At 41.0% G+C, this 20,647-nt stretch overlaps 1 protein-coding gene across 7 annotated transcripts in view; it reads right to left on the bottom strand.

Moving 5' to 3' along the window:
- eya4 (EYA transcriptional coactivator and phosphatase 4) overlaps positions 1-20,647 on the bottom strand; it is a 460,934-nt gene that overhangs the window by 205,594 nt on the left and 234,693 nt on the right. For all 7 annotated transcript variants that reach the window (XM_078542404.1, XM_078542397.1, XM_078542398.1 and 4 more), the window contains one exon: positions 4,918-4,967. In XM_078542404.1, coding sequence (XP_078398530.1) covers positions 4,918-4,967 — 50 coding nt within the window. The remainder of the gene's footprint in view (positions 1-4,917; positions 4,968-20,647) is intronic.

Genomic DNA, 20,647 nt, shown 5'->3' with positions numbered 1-20,647 from the left:
GCAGTCCAAGAGAAACAGGCAGGTAGTTCAGGAGTCCCCTGGGGTCCTGCTCGCAAATCGGTATTCCGTTTTGGAGGCTGTTGAGGGCGCCGGTTCCTCCAGGTAGTGCAGACAGAGCCAAGCTTCTGGCACCACAAGCAAACTGTCTGAACAAGAGGGGAGGAAGAGAGGAAGAGCAATAGTAATAGGGGATTCTATAGTCAGGGGAATAGATAGGCGCTACTGTGGCTGTCAACGTGACTCCAGGATGGTGTGTTGCCTCCCTAGTGCCAGGGTCCGGGATGTCACTGAACAGCTGCAGGGCATCTTGAAGGAGGAGGGTGATAAGGCAGAGGTCATGGTACATGTTGGTACCAATAATATAGGTAGAAAAAGGGATGAGGTCTTGCATCAAGAATTCAGGGAGTTAGGCAGTAGACTGAAAAGCAGGACCTCTTGGGTTGTAAGCTCTGGATTACTCCCAGTGCCACCTGCCAGCGAGCTCAGAAATAGGAGAATAGCGCAGATGAATACGCTAATATGGCTTAAGAGTTGGTGCAGGAGGGAGGGTTTTAGATTCTTGGATCACTGGGACCGTTTCTGGGAAAGGTGGAACTAGTACAAGCGGGACGATCTTCATCTGAACCAGAGTGGGACTAACATCCTTGCAGGCGGGTTTGCTAGTGCTGTTGGGAGGAGCTTAAACTAATTCGGCAGGGGGAGGGGCACAGAATGTTAGCAGAATAGGGATCATAATACAGTAAATACATCATAATACAGTAAAACAATCAAGTCAGAGGGAGTACAGCCGCATTAAGTTTCAGGGGAGTAAGACAAGGCTGGATGGCCTCTACTTTAATGCCAGGAGTATTACAGGTAAAACTGATGAGTTAAGGGTGAGGATTGACATGTGGAATTGTGATATAGTAGCCATCACAGAGATGTGGTTGAGGGAGGGGCAGGATTGGCAGCCCAGCATTCTGGGATATAGAATCTTCAGGCCAGACAGGGGAGGGGGTAAAAGAGGAGGATGCATTGCATTTTTAGTTAAGGAGTCAGTTACTGCAGTAAGGAGAGATGATATCTTGGAGGGGGCATCGAATTAAGCTTTGTAGGTAGAGATTAGGAATAAAAAAGGGGCAGCCACATTGTTAGGTGTTTATTATAGACCCCCAGATAGTCAGCGGGAAATTGAGGAGCAAATATGTGCACAATTCACGGAGGTGTGTAAAAACAATAACAATAGGGTAATTATATTAGGTGATTTCAACTTTCCCAACATTAATTGGGATAGACATAGTATTAAGGGCTTGGATGGAGTGGATTTCTTGAAATGTGTACAGGAGAACTTTTTAGGTCAATATGTAGAGGGTCCAACAAGGGACGGTGCAGTGCTGGAACTAATTCTGGGGAGTGAAGCCGGACAGGTGGCTGAGGTGGTGGTGGAGGAGCATTTTAGTGATAGCGACCACAACATAGTACAATTTAAGCTTGTTATGGACAAAGAAGTAGACAAGTTGCAAAAAAAGTTTTGGATTCGGGGAGAGTGGGTTTTAGTAAAATAAGGCAGGATCTGGCCAAGGTAGACTGGGAACAGCTACTTGTGGGGAAATCTACAGAAGAGCAGTGGGTTCAAAAAGGAAATGGGGAGGGTACAGGCTCAACATGTTCCCTCCAGGGAGATAGGAACAAGCCCAGAGAACCATGGTCATCACCAGAGATATTCAGGATATGATGAAAAGGAAAAGAGAGGCTTTCAGCAGGTACAAGGGAAGCAAATCAGCGGAGGCATTAGTGGAGTACAGAAAGTGCAGGGTGGAGCTTAAGAAAGCAATTAGGAGAGCAAAGAGGGGATATGAGAAAGCTCTGGCTGGTAAAAGTAGGGAAAATCCCAAGATATTCTATAAGCATATCAATGGGAAGAGGATAACTAGGGAAAGAGTAGGGCCCATTAGGGACCAAGGGGGCAATCTATGGGTGGAGCCAGAGGACATCGGTAGAGTGTTGAATGAATACTTCACATCTGTCTTCACCCAAGAAAATGAGGATGAAGGCATAGAACTCAGGGAGAGGGACTGTGAGGTTCTTGAGCAAATTGATATAGGGAGTGACAAGGTATAGGAGTGTTGGCAGGCTTAAAAGTGGACAAATCTCCAGGTCCGGATGATGAGTCCCAGACTGCTGAGGGAGGCAAGGGAGGAGATCGCAGGGGCTCTGACCCAAATTTTTAATTCCTCTCTGGCCACGCGGGAGGTGCCAGAGGACTGGAGAACAGCTAATGTGGTTCCGCTATTTAAGAAGGGTTGTGGAGATAAACCAGGGAACTACAGACCAGTCAGTCTCACGTCAGTGGTAGGGAAACTATTGGAGAAAATTCTGAAGGAGAGAATCTATCTCCACTCGGCGAGGCAAGGTTTGATCAGGGAAAGTCAGCATGGCTTTGTCAGAGGGAGGTCATGCCTAACAAATTTGATTGAATTTTTTGAGGAGGTGACCAGGTGTGTAAATGAGGGTCGTGCAGTTGATGTAGTTTATATGGATTTCAGCAAAGCCTTTGACAAGGTCTCACATGGGAGACTTATAAAGAAGGCAAATGCACATGGGATACAGGGTAATTTGATAACGTGGATTCAAAATTGGCTTAGTTGTAGGAGACAGAGGGCGATGACAGAAGGCTGCTTTAGTGACTGGAAGCCCGTGTCCAGTGGCGTACCACACGGATCTGTGCTGGGTCCCCTATTATTCGTCATTTATATAAACGACATAGATGACTATGTGGGGGATAGGATTAGTAAGTTTGGGGATGACACAAAGATTGGCCGGGTGGTTAACAATGAGGTTGATGGTCTTGGGCTATAGGAAGATATAGACGGGATGGTCAAATGGGCAGATAAGTGACAGATGGAATTTAACCCTGAAAAGTGTGAGGTGATACACTTTGGAAGAAGTAATTTGGCAAGGAAGTATTCAATGAACAGCATGACACTAGGAGGTTGTGAGGAACAAAGGGACCTTGGCGTGTGTGTCCATAGATCTCTGAAGGCGGAGGGGCATGTTAGTGAAAAAGGCATTGGGGACACTTGCCTTTATTAATCGAGGCATAGATTACAAAAGTAGGGAGGTCATGTTGGAGTTGTATAGAACCTTGGTGAGGCCACAGCTGGAGTACTGTGTGCAGTTCTGGTCGCCACATTATAGGAAGGATGTGATTGCATTGGAGGGGGTGCAGAGGAGATTCACCAGGATGTTGCCTGGGATGAAACATTTAAGTTATGAAGAGAGGTTGGATAGACTTGGGTTGTTTTCGTTGGAGCAGAGAAGACTGAGAGACGACCTGATCGAGGTGTACAAGATTATGAGGGGCATGGACAGAGTGGATAGGGAGCAGCTGTTCCCCTTAGTTGAAGGGTCAGTCATGAGGGGACACAAGTTCAAGGTGTGGGGCAGGAGGTTTAGGGGGTATGTAAAGAAAAACTTTTTTACCCAGAGGGTGGTGACGGTCTGGAATGCGCTGCCTGGGAGGGTGGTGGAGGCGGGTTGCCTCACATCCTTTAAAATGTACCTGGATGAGCACTTGGCACATCATAACTTTCAAGGCTATGGGCCAAGTGCTGGTAAATGGGGTTAAGTAGGTAGGTCAGGTTTTTCTCACCTGTTGATGGGCCAAAGGGCCTCTTCTGCACTGTGTGATTCTGTGATTCTGCCTATTCTGGTTTAAAAAGAGAAAATGCTGGAAAACTCATCAGGTCTGGCAGCAAGTGTGGAGAGAGAAAAACGTTTTGAGTCTGTATGACTCTTCTTCACAGCCTATACTGCATATCTTGTGCAATGAATAAACCAACAATTCAGCAAACTTTACACCTGAATCAGCTTCATTTATCTAATATCCAAGTGTTGTGCTTGGATCAAAATGTGAAAGAATAATGATCTGTTGCACTGCACTTCTATGCTTACATTGGTAATCAACTGAACAGGCCGACAATATTAACAATCAGTGCTTGAAATATATTCTATAGCACGTTGAAAATGTTGAAAAATTATTTCAGTAACAAACTACTTTTTTATGCTAACCCCAAGCAACTTTTTAAAAAAAACATTTATTGATTTAATTAAAAATCAACTTCCGGTGCAGCCAAGAGCCGAATTGACGTAAGTTTTACAACCAGTCATTCCAAGTAAAATATAAGATACAAAAATGCAATAGAAGGAACAGAGTAGAACAGCATACTGATCATCAGTTCAGAGTCTTTACATTATCAGGGTTCAAAGTTTAACAATCATTACAGTTTGCTCATTGTGTGGATGAGGTAAGGGAAGGTAAGGACTGTTCTTAAATCTCATAGTTTTACATCTAAATTCAGTTGTGTGGTTTGTGTGGTTTTAATAATTTAGCTTAAAATGTTATAGTCAGTTGTTTTTTCTACATAAAAAAAATCAAAATGTTACACAAACATTATAAAAATTTTATTCCACTAACATCTGTAAAAAGACAAGCTGGTTTTGTTTGATTTCAATTTTACAAGCATGCCATGCAAAGTTAAAAGTTAACTTTAAAACATTTACAGTTTTTACAAGACGATAAATTCCAGGACCCAGATTTGCCGATTGAAGCTATATCTTGAATACTTGATCTCAATACTGGAGAAAGGGCTGAGTCAAAACTAAGAAGTTGCTGATATCACCATATCACTCCATGAATTCTCCTGACAGAAATTACATACCCATTTTACCATTTTCCTTGCTTTAAAACGTTTCATCTGCAAACATTATTTTGATTGTTTAACTAATGAGAAAACACTGAATTTCAGTTTAACAGTGGATCAAGTTCTCAAGCAGTACATGCTCTGCAATAGCAACTACGCAGCAAATGCTAATGCTATTTATCTTTATACTGCTTACCTATATTAAAGATGTAAAAACATAGAAATATTCAATTACCTGGCGTTCTGAGGCTCTGTAACATCTGAATCTGGCTGTGTTTTCTTTACCTGCAAGAGTAAATCGCTACCAGTTACTTATCTCATGGAATAACTGCAGCTTTGATCAAATGCATATGGAGTATTCAGAGAGCTAATGAAAAAGAATTATCCACACGTAACATATGCCTTTATGTAACTGTATTGCTCACCATGATCTCCTTTAAACACTTTCTTAAAACTTTATAGCAGCAGTACATAATACTAAACAGTACAATCCATTACTGTACAGGAACAGCTCCAAGCACACTTCCCCAGACTTATTAGAATGTGAAATGCATTTTTACATTGCTCAGGGAATGTTCTGCCCAGAAACAAAGCAGCCAAAGAACCAGGTTCCAACATTTAAAGTAGAAAATGATACTGTCTGGGTCAAGTTATGCCTTTCCTTCTGATCTGCTCCTGTCTGTAACTTGACTGGAACAGCCATAACAGCTTATGGTGTAAGGGGTAACATATTAACATGGATAGAAGATTGGTTAGCTAACAGAAAGCAGAGAGTAGGCATTAATGGGTCATTTTCAGGCTGGCAAGATATAACGAGTGGAGTGCCACAGGGATCATTGCTGGGGCCTCAACTATTTACAATCTATATCAATGACTTGGATGAATGAATTGAATATACAAATGCTAAATTTGCTTTTGATGCAAAGATAGATAGGAGAGTAAGTTGTGAAGAAGACATAAGGAGTCTGTAAAAGGATATAGATAGGTTAAGTGAATGGGAAAAAAAGTTTGATAGGTGGAATATAAGGTGGGACAATGTAAGCTTGTCCACACTGACAAGAAGCATAGAAAAGGAGCATATTATCTAAATGGAGAGAGGCTGCAGAACTCAGATACAGGGGGTTCTGAATCACAAAAATCATGCAGGTACGACAAGGAAGGCAGGTGGAATATTGTCTTTCACTGCAAGCGGAATGGAATATAAAAGTAGGGATGTTTTGCTACAGTTGTACAAGGCATTGATGAGATCACATCCAGAGTACTGTGTAAAGTTTTGGTCTCCTTATTTAAGAAAGGACATAATTGCATTAGTAGCAGTTCAGAGAAGGTTCACTCAACTAATTTCTGGGATTAGGGAGTTATTTTATGAGGAAATGTTGGACTGGTTGTGCCTGTAACCATTGGAGTTTAGAAGAATGAGAGGTGATCTTACTGAAACATATAAGGTCCTGAGGGGAACTTGACAGAGTGAATGCTAAGAAGATGTTTCCCCTTGTAGGAGAGACTAGAACTAGGGGACACAGTTTTAAAATAAGGGGTTTCCTATTTAAGATGGAGATGAGGAGAAACTTTTTTCTCTCAGAGGGTCGTGAATATGTGGAACCCTCTTCCCCAGAGAGCAGTGGAGGCAGGGTCATTGAGTATTTTTAAGGCAGCGGTACATAAATTCTTGACTAACAAGTGAGTCAAAGATTATCGGGAGTAGGCAGGAAATTAGCATTGAGACCACAATCAGATCAGCAATGATCTTATTGAATAGTGGAGCACACTCAAGGGGCCGAATGGTCTACTCCTGTTCCTAATTCGTGTATTCATATTAAGATGTGTTGCTCTGTGAATTTATCCAAGTAGAAAGGTGGGTACTGCAGAACTTTATTCTTTCCTCATGTGCCAGCGGATCCGTTCTTTCTCTAAACTTGTAGTTTCAGTATACATTCAAACTATAAATTTATGAAGTGCTATGAAATTTTGCTTCTCAATTTTTTTGGAACAGCTTTAATTTAAACAAAACACTTACAGATTATTCTCAGGCACATCTCTTACTTTAGAGATAAGAATATTTTTCCATTTGCCTTTTCATGAAATAGAACCTATTATCATTTAAAAAATCTCCTTGCTTCTTGTACATTTCCAAAAGTGCTCAATCTTCATGTAAAATCCTATGCTGTAGGTATTGACAAGCTGGTTGCCCACTGGGCAGCATCATAGTTGACCATGATCTTGTTCCTCACCAAGTGTTCACAAGGATATTTTCTAGTGAGGTTGTTTTCCACTTTTTTATTTGACTCTCCTAGAAGATTTCATGGCTGTGGGGTAGGGGGTGTAAGGAATAGTGTCTAGTCTTGATGCTCTGTCCATCATTGTGTGGCTAGAGCATCATGACTAAACATGTCCTTGTGTGGGGCAGGCTTAATGGACCAATTAATCTTTTCCCGCTCGTTAATTTTGTATGCTGCTATGTCACTAAATCAAGATTAGGAGTGGGAAGCTTTGTTGACTCTTTTTTCTCTTCTCCAGCTGTGGGACACTGAGCCCAGTTAAGGAGTACTTTTTTTTACTGAAACAGTCTCTTATCACCAATCAATTCATGGCAATTCTGAAGAATTTTCTTCAAGGCTAAAAATGGTTGTTGATGAAAATGTTAACCATTTAAAGTTATAAACTAAAAACAAACCAATGTGTCCAAATTTACCACATATGTGCCCTTTTTATAAACATGCGCATACATGGCAAATTTGTTAAAGTTGACTTAGCTGTGAAGTACATTAACAAATTAACAGAAACCATTCACTGCATTTCATACATAATACAACAGAATTGGAATTGGACTGATCTGCTCTGGACAAAACCAAGTTTAGTATGAACATAAGTGCTAGGTGCATATTTTTTTCAAATTGAATATATGCTGAACTCAAATATTTTAAAAGCCACAATATATTTATAAAAAACTGTCAATTGATCATAAATAACAAAGCAATTGTAATATCTGCAACATATTTTTAATGCAAACTGAGTATTCAAAACAAATATCTTTGAAATGGCATGAAAATAAATGTGCATCAATTTGACACATTTTTCCAGCACTTGCCAAGATTCTGTACTGTTCAGGAGTATAGTACTGTACTCTGTAATGTCTGGCAAGTATTTCAGCCTCATGTGTATGATTTGATGTTGAGGGAACTACTGTAAACACAGAACAGCATGCATAGAAAAGTGTTATAAAGACTTTGACTCTTTTATAATTGAAGCACACAAGTCACAGTAACACCATTAATTCAGAAAATATTATGGAGTAAATAGAATGTTTAAAAAAAAGTCTTAGAAAAAAGCAATGCATTATCTCCTGACACATCAAACCCATTTTATATATTATGAGAGTTTATTCTTTTTGCCATGTCCAGGGCTATACTTATAAATAAGAACACAACAATACATTAGCGCAAGCGGAAATAGCGAGTAAATATTATTTTACATTTTAACCTAGTGCAGCAATACTGTAAGAAATTATTATACTTTGGTTAGGGCTTTGTAGTTGATTGTTTGGAATGAGTGGATATGTTGTACATTTGAAGAAGGAGCGCTGAGTTTGGATCCTGGCATTGACTGCTATTTGTACTTTACTTGTGCCCTTGTACTCAGGCTCCTCTTGTACTTATCCCAGTTAGGATGTCTGTAGGAGGAAAGCAAACTATTGGGAGTTGGGAAGAGGAGGAAGGGGAAAAAAAGAAGGGATCTTTTCTTGCATTCTTCAAATGTGCACACTGGCACAATCTGGAGGGGTCAAAGGTGGACTGTTATATGGATGGCATGAATGTGGAGGTCAATGGGATTTTTTGAATTTTTCTTAAATTCAGCTTCATAATATTCAACTTTATAAATTACACAAATTAGTCTGGATTTTGAAAGCTCTGACAATAACAAAAAAAAATGGTACACTTAGGGATAATATCAAGCTACAGCATGTAACTAAAATTACTAATAGATGATTGTAATTGTGCCCTACTTGGAGGTCCACTCCACACAGGGATGATGGGTTGAATGACTTCCTTCTGCACTGTATGATTCTATAAAGTAGAATTAATATATGCCATTTTTAATGCTTTAAATCTTAAATCAGGTAAAAACAAAAGTAGTTCTGTCATGTACAAAACCATTTTGTCCAAAATATTAGTAAGTTGTACCTTAGAACGCCCCTGTCCCACAATTCATAGGATTGCATAGGGTTACATTGGATATACGGTGCAGAAACAGGTCATTCGGCCCAACCAGTTCATTCCAACATTTATGCTCCATTCAAGCTTCCTCCCATTTTTGCTCACCTAATGTATCAGCATACCCTCTATTCTCTTCTACCTCATATGCTTGTTTAGCATCTATACTATTTGTTTCAGCCACTCCCTGTGGTAGTGAGTTCCACATTCCCAACACTTTTTGGGTAAAGAAGTTTCTTTTATTGGATTTCTATTGAATTTCTTGGTGATTATCTTATATTGATGGCCTCTAGTTATGCTCATGCTCGCAAATGGAAACATTCTCTCTGTATCTACTCTATCAAAACTTTTCATAATTTTAAAGACCTCTACTAGGTCACCCCTCAGCCTCCTTTTTTCAAAGGAAAGAACAAAGCCTGTTCATGCATACCTGATGCGTATGCCCTTGCGTTTCTGGTATCATCCTTGTAAATCTTCTCTTCACTCTCTCCAGTGCCTTCATATTGTTTTTATAATGTGGTGACCAGAACTGCACGCAATACACTGTGTGATCTAACCAAGATTCAATACAAGTTTAGCCTAACTTCCCTAATTTTCAATTCATTTCTACAAGTAATGCCTAGTGCTTGCTTTGCTTTTATTAAGCTCTTGCTAACCTTTGGTATAACTTTTAGTGATTGGCATATTTATACTGCAAGATCCCTTTATTTCTTTACCCCATCTATTCTTGCACCTTCCAGGTAATAGGTGACTTCTCTATTCTTCCTGCAGCATAGTATTTTGGTACAATAACATATTGCACTACTCTTCTGCACTAAATTAAACATGACAATCATTTAAGCAATGAATATTTTGCAAGTTTTAAATTACAAAATTTCCCTTAAGATACAGTTGGGTATGTTTCCCATACGCTTATGATTGAAAAGAGGGGTATTTTAAAGCACATTTAAATGGTGTAATGTCTTAAAATAAACTGAATACTGGTCTAATCTGCACTCTTGGGTAAAAGAATTCAATAGTAAGAATGAAAGAATTTCCATATAAATAGTTCCTAAGCATGTCCTCATGATTGCTCAAAGCATTTCACAAGCAACAAATTACTTTCTGAATCAGAATCCTAATTGCTACATCAACAAGCAAAGCAAGTTAATTTGCACCAGACCAGGTAATTTTTTATGGTGTTAATAAAGTGGGTCTAAGACTATGAGGGCATGAAAGCAAGAGCTAGTGAAAGTGAACTGGCAATTTAGGTTAAGGGCCGGGATTTTCCGGCCCCGTCGCAGGTGGGACCTGCTGCGGGCGAGGCAGCGCCCCAGCCAGAAGTCCATTCACTTGGGACGGGACCGGAAGATCATGGGGATGGGCTGGTGCGGAAAATCCCGCCCAAGGGATAGATCAAGAGAGATGCAGTGGCAGGCATTTAAGGGCATATTTAAGAATGCACAGAATAGGTACATTCCAACGAGAAAGAAAAATTCCGAGGGGAGGATCTGTGGTTAACTAAAAAAAGTTAAAGGAAAAACATATAATTGCACAAAGATGGGTGGCAGGTCAAAATATTGGATAAGTATAAAAAACAGCAAAGAGTGACTAAAAGATTAATAAGGAGGGAAAAATTAGAGTACGAGAGAAAGCTAGCTGGAAATATAAAGACAGATAGTAAGAGTTTCTATAGGTATTTAAAAAAGAGTTAACAAAGCGAGCGTTGGTGCTATAGAAAATGAGTCTGGGGGTTTAATAATGGAAAATAAGGAGATGCCAGATGAACAAGTATTTTGCATTGGTCTTCACTATAGTGGAGCTATGGTGGAGCAGGCTCAAGGGGCCGAGTGGCCCACTCCTGCTCATAATTTATATGTTTGTATGCTTGTTATGTGGTATAAATGTTGGGAGAATTCCCTAATCTTGTTTGGATTGTGCTTTGAGGGCTGTTTATATCAACCTGAATCAGCCTCAGTTTAACATCTCATCTAAAGAGCTGGTAGCTCTGATAAAGCAGCACTCACTCACTATAATACCAAAGTATCAGTCTGGATTATCCAATCAAGTTCTGCAGTGCAGTTTAACCCACTAGTTACCCCCATATATATCCAGTCACTCCTCAAATACGTAAAAACAATAAAGATGTCACTCACACTGATACAATTTTTACTCACAATTGCACGAGTCTCAGTGAATGCCAGAGTCACCGGAGAAACACAGAGCAAACTTAATTTTTAAAAACGGTTTCCTTGTGTCCCAGGAACCAACCCCACAAGAAATGTTTGTTTTCCCCCAACGTTAACCACCCATTCCCCCCTGCACCACCCACCTCCCCACCAATTACGGGTCTCTGGCAGCAGCCTCTTGCTACTCTAAATTACGCTCCTACCAGCCACGTTGTGATTTCTGCTGTGCTCATAGGCAGGAGTTCAGCTGCTAACATAGAAATGAGGCTTATGCAGCATTCCTGTAATTCAGCTTGGCCTACTGATTCAGAGGTGAAAATGCCAGTAACTGAGCCAAGTTTACATAAGCACCAGAGGTGGATTTTTGCTTTTACCAGAGGTAGATTGTTGTCTTCACTGTAAGGGTATAGAGTGTTACCAGAGAGGAGATAATGCAAGCAAAATTTGGTAGGCTATGTTTTGGTTGTATAAATCAATGGCCATAATTTCCGAGTAACCCAGCATCAGATTGGCGGAGTGGGATTACCCCAAAGACGCACTGGCAAACCTCCCCTGGGCAATTGCCCTACACTTGGAACCATCCGAAAATGCGATTTAAATTGCAAACTTCTGATGGTTCCGACTGGATTACATCAACAGTTACCCATAAAAAATTAGAAGAATTAAAACCACTTCTAACTTCTGGGTAACTATTGCACAGGCCCAGACTGACCCCCCCCACCATGGGACTCCCCACAACCTCTGGCTATCCCCCACCCCCAAGCCCATGGGACTCTCCCACCCCACCACGAGATTCCTCCCACCTGCATGGCTCCGCGCCCCCTGCCCTGGCCAGGCCCAACACCCTCCCCCACGCCCCTACAGGTCTCACCCAACCCGAGGCCTGACACCTCCCCCCCCACCCCCACCCTGAGGCCTGACAGCCCCCAGGTAGGGGGTTTTTTAACTTGTGTTAAAAACAAAGCTTTCAGTGATCGAAGGAGAAAAGAAAGCAGTCCCTTGTTGTGTTGAAAGTGGCTTCAGTACTTTTTCTCAATGCCACACTTAAATTATGAATGAAGAATGAGATGGCTCTGCTACTGTAACCAATCATTTTAAATTGCCTGCAGAAACCTATCTGCATAAAGCAACATTAGTAACTAAAAGATCCTACATTTACAGGTCATGGGATCTCTCTAAGGAACAAGCACTTAATGGCAGATGATACTATATTACCGGCATAAAGGTCATTGTTTGCTAATGTGCCAAAGAGTGACATTTCAATGCCTGTTTTAAGCAGGTCATAGTAAAAGAAATTGAGAAAAATCTTTCTGGGCATTCTTAACGTTGAACTAAGAATTTCAAGATTTGATGAGGTAAAAAAGAACATATATTTTCCAACTAAAAATGGAAATCTGTCTGGTACCACAATGTTTGTGAAATAAAGCAAATTAGTTGCAAATCCTCCATTTTGAATATACTGTTTTTTGCATTATGCCTTAGCAAAAAAGGAGTCCCGGAATCGACTTTCGCTGTAGACAGGAGTGGAAATCTAGTGGAAGTGGATTGACTGTTATACAAATCACCCAGGTTTCCCTGGTGACAAAATGACTTGTACCTGTTTGAATTTGGTACAAAAACTTTGGCAAAGTACATAAAAGAAAAGCAATGTGATAACATGACTGCTGACTCGTGTTGTCCTTGTGCGAAATTCTTGGGCCAAGCAGGTCTTACCCATTTCAATTTCAATGAACAATCAATACTAGATTTGTGCAAGGACATCCATCGGAACAGCATGGCTTAAGCAGTTAGTCCAGTCAAAAATGTAATGGAATACACAACGCTTGAATGGAAGGTTGCAGCTACAAAAAAAAAACTGAGAGCCTCTCTGTCATTGCGAAAATGGCGGAAGAGACTGAAATCCGGAAGAACCCCCCCACCCCCCATCTCCCTGAACACAACACCTACCATTTGTGCAGGGGTGGGAACGGACCCAAGTTGGGATTTGGGCATGTGCAGTTTGAGGAAGCAGCTGTCCATATAAATCAGCAGCTGCCTCCACTCATGTCTAATTTTGGTGACCTAGATATGTGAAACACAACGTGTGCAGTTTAGACCTGGTAGGAGCAGTCTGAACTTTTTGAAGTCCTTTGGAGAGGTGGGGTCCCCTTTCGGAGAGGTAAGTTAGCCCTTTGGATATGGTCCAGGGATACCTTTGGGGGCCATTTGGGGGAGGTCAGGTGCCCCTTGGGATTGTTAACATTAGGTGTGTATGTGCGTAAAAAGTGTAACTGTAAAGTACTGTCAAAGGAAACTGTCAAAAGTGTCAAATGAACTGCCAAAGGTGACTGTCAAGTTGTCAAGGCATTTAAAACTCCTGCCCTGTAATTCTTTGAAAATAAAAATGTTTTGATTATTTAAAAAAAATCATTGCTTGCTATTTCACTGTTGTTAATATAAGCCTGAGGGTTACCATGGCTGGATTAGTGCTGCATGACTGAGTCATAGAGGTCTACAGCACAGAAAAAGGCCCTTCGGCCCATCAAGTCTGCGCCAGTCAAACAAGTACCTAACTATTCTAATTCCATTTTCAAAGGGATTTCACAACCTTCCATTATCACAGGAGGGTGCCTACCATTTCAGTTTTATTGACGGTTCCAAATGGTTATAGACTCTTTGAAGTGGGACCATGAATTCTAATGTTTGTTTTTATAAGGGATGAAGCATATGAATGAAACGTTTGTTTTCATAAAGATGTAGTTGAAGGAATGTAAATGTAGTGAATGGGTTTTTATGAATGAGTGTATTTTTTAAATAAACTCTGCAATAGTCACATAACTTTATTTTATTTAATCTCAGCATGGGTCCTGAGGTCTTCCTATGGTGGACACTGGGTGAGTTGGTATGGTAGGTGTAAGTCCAATGGGGGATTGGTGGGGGGCATGGATTGTCATGAGTTGGCATATGGGCTATAAAGGACTGAAGTGGCTAGAGGGCCATAGGCTGGCATGAAGGGAATGAGGGGCCATGGGGGTGGGTAGAGGGTTGGCATGGATGGGATTTGGGGAGTGTGTGGGGTTGAGGGGGGAGGTGAGGGTTGAGGGCTGGAAGGGTGACCTTTTTTTATTGTTCTTTTAAAAAACCTTGAACACGGTGCTGGAACACAGAGGCAGACCTTAAGCCCAGCCTGTCTCTGCACTCATACCGTGCGTGGTGAGCCTGGCTCCCAGAAACCCGCCACCCCAGAATGAAAATCCCAACTGCCGGGGCATGTTTTCCCGAGTCGTGTTTGCCCTCGAAACCTGGGAGCCAAAATCCAGGCCCAAAAAAATTCAATACCATCCAGGCCATACCTGTCTGCATAACTGGAGCCACTGAAACAGGATTCAATATCCATTTCCTCCACATGGTAGCACATGGTCACTGTACTATATACTCAGGATGCAACAAGCATGTTTTCAACAGAATGTGCTAACCCCACAGCATGTTCATAGTAACACCATCACCTTCAAGTGTCTTTCCAAGTTGCACACCATCCTGACTTGGATGCATACTTGGCTGCTCCTGGAATTCCCTTCAACTTACACACATCAAGCAAGCACTATCAGCAGAAGGACTGGATCATGGAGAAATCCCACCACCATCTTCTCCTAAATATCGTAGTACAATGACTACAAATACTTATGTAATAGTACGTATGCGAGTGCGCAATTATATCCTTCGTCAAAATTATTTTTAAGAAATGAAACAAAAACTCCATTCCTCAAATACAAGTGAACCAAGTTAGGAAAGTTGCTCCTTTGTACATATATTTATATCCAGAGGTTGAGATGAGCCTTGTCATCTTTTATGTAGCACAAATACACGTTTCTCTGACATACAAGTATGACACAAAGAGGAAGATAGTTAAGTTTTCTTTCCAAAATACAAAAAATCCCAACAATATAAAACAGCTTCTAATGGATTTCAAGAAGACATATCAGTTAGACCTTGTGGCCTTAAAGCAATATTGCATAAGCTGTTCATCTTCATGCTCACTTAATGGAGTTTATGACACATAAATCAATGTTCAAATTAATTTTCACATACCTCCAGCTGAAAATATTTACAGATCTTGGGAGTTTAGATTTAAGATTTCATCCATCAGTGAAACAATAGCCCTTTCCAAACTGCCAAGCTCACAATATTCAAAACACAACAAACCAGTGACTAGGGCATGACCATATTGCCAGGACTTTATGCAGGCCATGGTCTATAACTTTTACTTTAGGTCTTAAAGGGCTACCAAGTTATATATAGTTCCACTTTCACAGCAAAATAATATATTGTGCACTACAAATTGTAATGATCCTATCATTATGAAACAACACATTCCCTGACTGTGAGCTGTGACATGGGAAATCTGCTAGTAATACTAAAGAAAATAAATGGTTTTCTATAAAACATATATATAACAATATATTATAATGCACATCATTATAGCTTTGGCACAGGCTGATTTCCAATTACATTTGAAACCATTATTCTCCCCTGTTAGTTCATCTGAAACATTGCTTTTAGGTTTTAGCCAGGAACAATCACCATGCCAGAATGGATAGATCTGACAGGCACCCGATATTGGGCCCCATTTATATGAGATCAGCAAGCTGTGGATGCATACTGGGAACCCTAGACAGCTTGCTGGGGAAGCAACATTGTGTTTCGGGTTGCTGCGTTACAAGCAGCAGCCCTCAAGTAGAGCCCGGGATGGGGAGATGTGACGTAATCAAGAGGATGGGAGGTGATTCGGAGGGATAAAGCAATGTATTTGGCACCACAGTGGAGCTACGAGGGACACTCCTCACCACCTGGCTCCACATTCAAGTAGGCATTTTTCAGCAAAGGTACGTTTTTGGAGGCATGTTCAACAGTTCCAATGTGGACCACTGATTAGGCTGCATAAAGACCATGTGTTTTTGACTATCGCAAGTAAAAACGACAAGATATTTGAGTGAGTGGGTCATTAATTTTCAAAAGACCACTGTGTGGCCACCTGAGTCAATTTTTGGGAAGGAAGTCTTAAACAAGCATTAGGTTCCCTAATTATCTTTATTTTTTTCATGGGATGTGGACGTTACATCAAGGCCAGCATTTGTTGCTCATCCCTAATTGCCCTTAGACCTTGTGGCTTGCTAGGCCATTTCAGAGGGCAATTAAGAGTCATGTACATTGTTGTGGGACTGGAGTCACATGTAGGCCAGACTGGGTAAGGACAGCAGATTTCCTTCTCTAAAGGGCACCTGTGAACCAGATGGATTTTTACGACAATCAATGATAGTTGGCATGGTCACCATTACTGAGACTAGCTTTATATTCCAGATTTTATTAACCAAATTTAAATTCCACCAGCTGCCATGGTGGGATTTGAATAGTGTCTGCAGAGCATTAGCCTTGGCCTCTGGATTACTAGTCCAGTGACATTACCACGATACCACCATCTCTTCTATTTGCATATTCAGAAACCCAGGGCTGTGTTTCCCCAGCCCTGATTAGGCCAGAATGGAGGCAGGTCAACAAAAAAAAAAGGCCCACCTCTGCCCCACCTTCCCTGATATTCCCAAGGGTGAGGGAGATTGTGGACCTCAGAACTGACCTGCGTCTATTATCAGGCCAATAAAACTCATTGTGGGCTTATTAAAAGTACATCCACCGCAACTTATTGAAATTTCCCAGAGGGAGTTGGAGTTTAACAGCTGTCTGCGTCAGATCAGCGGCATGGAAGCAAGGGCCATGCCTGGGGAAAGTCATGGAGGCAGCAAGAGTTTAAAAAGGTAAGTAAAACTGCTTTCCAGACTTTAAGTGATTAAACACTTTGAAGTTAAAGTTGCAGCAGTTTATCGCAGGTCAGGGGAAGAGCCAGAATTAAGAACTTTGCCATTTGTAGGGGTCGTAAACTACCTGGCATTGAGTGGGCATTGGAGCAGTAGGCAAGGCTTTCTACACCTGAGCACCAGGAAGGCTGAGTCTGGAAATTGGTTCTGCACCCTCAGAAATTGAGTCCATTGGAGATGAGGAGCAGCAGCCTACACAGGTAGGGCAGAGCGCTGGTCATCAGGACACCAGAGGGGAGGGACAAGCAGCATGAAGGAGAAGGAAACACTACCCTGAGCACAGGATCTAAAGGCAGAGGCAAGGTGACCGCAACTCTCTAGGCAGATGGTCACAGACATTTTTGTCCTTGTCAGTGTAGATCTCTGCAGCATCTTACAGGTGGCTGCACACTGGAGCATCAACCAATGCTGGACAACACATTAGGACCACATCTAATGGAAATTGCAGGCTCAGAGGCACTAGGTTCAGTATTTGGTGTGGTCACATGGTGCCCTACAATACCCTCCTGCAAGGATCTTTGTCGGAGTGGTGGTCTGCTGTGCTCTCCATAACATGGCCTGCCTGACAGTCTAGGACTTTGAGGATGGTGAGGCCCTGGAAGGACGCAACTCATTGGGGAGGAGCAGGAGGTAAGAGAGGGGGAAGAATTGGCAGCAGAGAGACATGACTCTGAACACCAGATTTGATTAACCAAATTTAAATTCCACTAGCAGCCATGGTGGGATTTGAATCGAATCGGCACAGCATTAGCCTTGGCCTCTGGATTACTAGTCCAGTGACATTACCACTATACCACCATCTCTTCTATTTGCATATTCAAAAACCCAGGGATGGGTTTCCCCAGCCCCAATTTGGCCAGAATGAAGGCAGGTCAACAAAAAAAAGGTCCACCTCTGCCCCACCTTCCCTGATGTTCCCAAAGAACGAGGGAGAGTGTGGGCCTCAGAACTGACCTGCGCCTATTATCAGGCCAACAAAACTCATTGTGGGCTTATTAAAGGCGCATCCACCACAACTTTTTGAAATTTCCCAGAGGGAGTCGGAGTCGGTGGCCTCCTCCTGCCACTCTCTGGAAAGAGGACCTCCTGCCTCTCTCTCATAGGGGCCAAACCTCCACCTGTGCTATCTTGGGTCCCTGTGGTGCAGTGGAAGGCTTTGACACATACCCTTGCTCTCAGGATAACCAGCAGCCTCAATGATGGCTGCCTTGGGTGTCTGAAACTCACCCTCATTCCTGCCCCCAATAGCTCTAATTGGACAGGAAACCCATCTCCCTATCATTAGGGGCTCAGTCTCAGCAAAATCCAAAACTCAGTCATTTTCCCATCAGAGGTGGGTTTCTGGCCCAAAAACAGGCCTGGCTCCCATTTCCTGTCTCCAAGGGGAAAATCCAGCCCCCGCCCCCCCATGCCCATTTCAGACATGGGCTCTCAATGTATTTTATTTTACCTTTACCAATGTGCTAGGCAGTGGAATGAGTGCATGCATGCTGCCTGCTAAGCTGACTGCTTTGGTTCTCATTTCACACCCTTAAAATGATGCAGCATCAAACAAATTCTAGGCCAAGTTGATCCAAGCAATTTTTATTTTAATTTTGTAAGCGTGGAGATTACAATTTTGGTTCACATTTAACAACAAGGCATAATGTTACTTGCTAATAATGAGCTATAAAACACAGTGCAGTTTTATCAATCATCAATGTTTATGTGGCTATTAATCCAAACAATTTTATGACAAAAACTATTAATTTTAAGAGTTTCCACAGATTATGGTATAGATATAGTGTGAGAATGCGCTCCAAAATCAACCCAACAAATATTAGTTCATATTGATTACTAATTCTTACTAATTTATTTATTGGTTTATGTGAAGAAGAAATATATCATTTTTCTCCTTTTCTATTTTGTGATATACTGAATACCATCTTTGTCCTTTGTAATTCACACAGAGACACAGTGCCAAGTGTTAATGCACCCACCACTCAATTGTCTCAAAGCTAAATGCAGATTTGCACATTCAACCTCAAACTTAATTTTATCGTTTTAAAGTCTACTTTGTGCTGGTGGCTGAAGAGAATTCCTCATAATTTTTGTAAAGCATCTGACTTCTATCCTACAGCGATTAATGATAAAACATTAACCTGTAACCTTCTGATTAAGCAAGAACAAAATTCATTGACTAAAGCAAATAAGAAACATATGGAGGAACTAGCGTTGAAAGCTACATAAAATAATAAATGTGATGGGGGAAAGCCGCATATATGTTCAATGTCTATGAAATTATTGATTTTAAGGCTGTGGAGTCCATTGTTATTCAGTTTTTCTCTACAGAGTTGAAGCTACAATTCAGCAAGTCAAAAGCTGTGAGCAATGTTTTCTTCTTAATGTAACTTTGGCAAGTTACATTAAGAAACCATTTGTTCCATCTATTTTAGACACATCAGCATGCCTGGATTCTTAATTTGCTAATGAAATTTAAACATTAGGATTTACAGCATGCACTGAAAGGCACTCACTCCATCGGTCCTCTGACAAAACTTGTTCCAAACACTTATCAAACTCGAATGTAAACCAGCTAATAATAGTCAACACTGCATGTAATATAAACTTATAGAAAACAAACTCTGGTGTTATATGTGAGGTCAATTATGCAAACTGAATTACATGCATGATAGCTGTAATCAATTCCTTATCAAAGCTAATGGTGATGATATGAGGTTGGAAAGCGCTAAATGCTTCTCATTTTCTTGAAGACCACCATTTCCCCATTACTGTTTTCTACCATCTACCCGACAAGTTGCCTTAATGTATCACCTATTTGGCAATACCTCTAATCGTTCTGGCACTATTTATTTTTTACACCGGAGTAATTATTAAATTTCTGATTTGCTCATCAAATATTATGTGCCACTTAATTTAGGCATCAGTGTGTGGATATCATTCAGCAATTCAAAATGTTATCAATTATAAACAGCACAAATGTTCTCTTGAACTGGGTGCAAATTCCACTTGTTTCTTTAAAATACTGCTGTTTTATATTAGCTGTCAGAAATGTCACTAAAATGTATACTTTTTTCAATTGAGTTAAAAATAGCCCGGTCTTTTGCTCTTGCAAAACAAGTTACAGCAAAGAACCAGGGAAATTGCTGTAGTTATCGTAGTCCTTAGAGTGCAAACTTTGTACTTCTTCATTCAGTAAAATAGAGCACAGAGGGCTGCTTTTAATGTGTATGTCACACCATTCCTTCATATTGCTTTCCAATTGAATGCTATTTATGGTGCACCCATGTCGACCCTTCCTCAATTCTATTCTCCTTGCAGAAAAAATAAGGAAGACACCTTTCTCTTCTGATTTCATCCTAAGTACACATTTATTTATGATGAAATATAAAAACTCATTTTTACATCTATATGGATACATATATAGCTGGACATGCACAAACAAGAACGACTTTTTGAACCTATTATATATTCCAGCTTACTAATGTTCTTAGGAAATAAGAACGTTAGTAAGCTGGTAAGCACTGTAAAGTCCACTCCACCATTCAATTAGATCATGGCTGATATGTACCGCAACTCCTTTTACCTGACTTAGCTTAATATCATTTGTGTTTAGCTAATAAAAAGTTATCAATCTCAATACTGAAAGCTCCAGTTGATATTTCTGAAGAAGAAACATATTAGAAACTGATCCCCTGAGACAGAGGATGGAACTCAGACATAAGAAGGAAACAGCA

This window comes from Cetorhinus maximus, chromosome 5, assembly GCF_964194155.1.
Source record: "Cetorhinus maximus chromosome 5, sCetMax3.hap1.1, whole genome shotgun sequence".
Lineage (NCBI taxonomy): Eukaryota > Metazoa > Chordata > Chondrichthyes > Lamniformes > Cetorhinidae > Cetorhinus > Cetorhinus maximus.
This window is presented reverse-complemented; position numbering and strand designations above follow the sequence as displayed.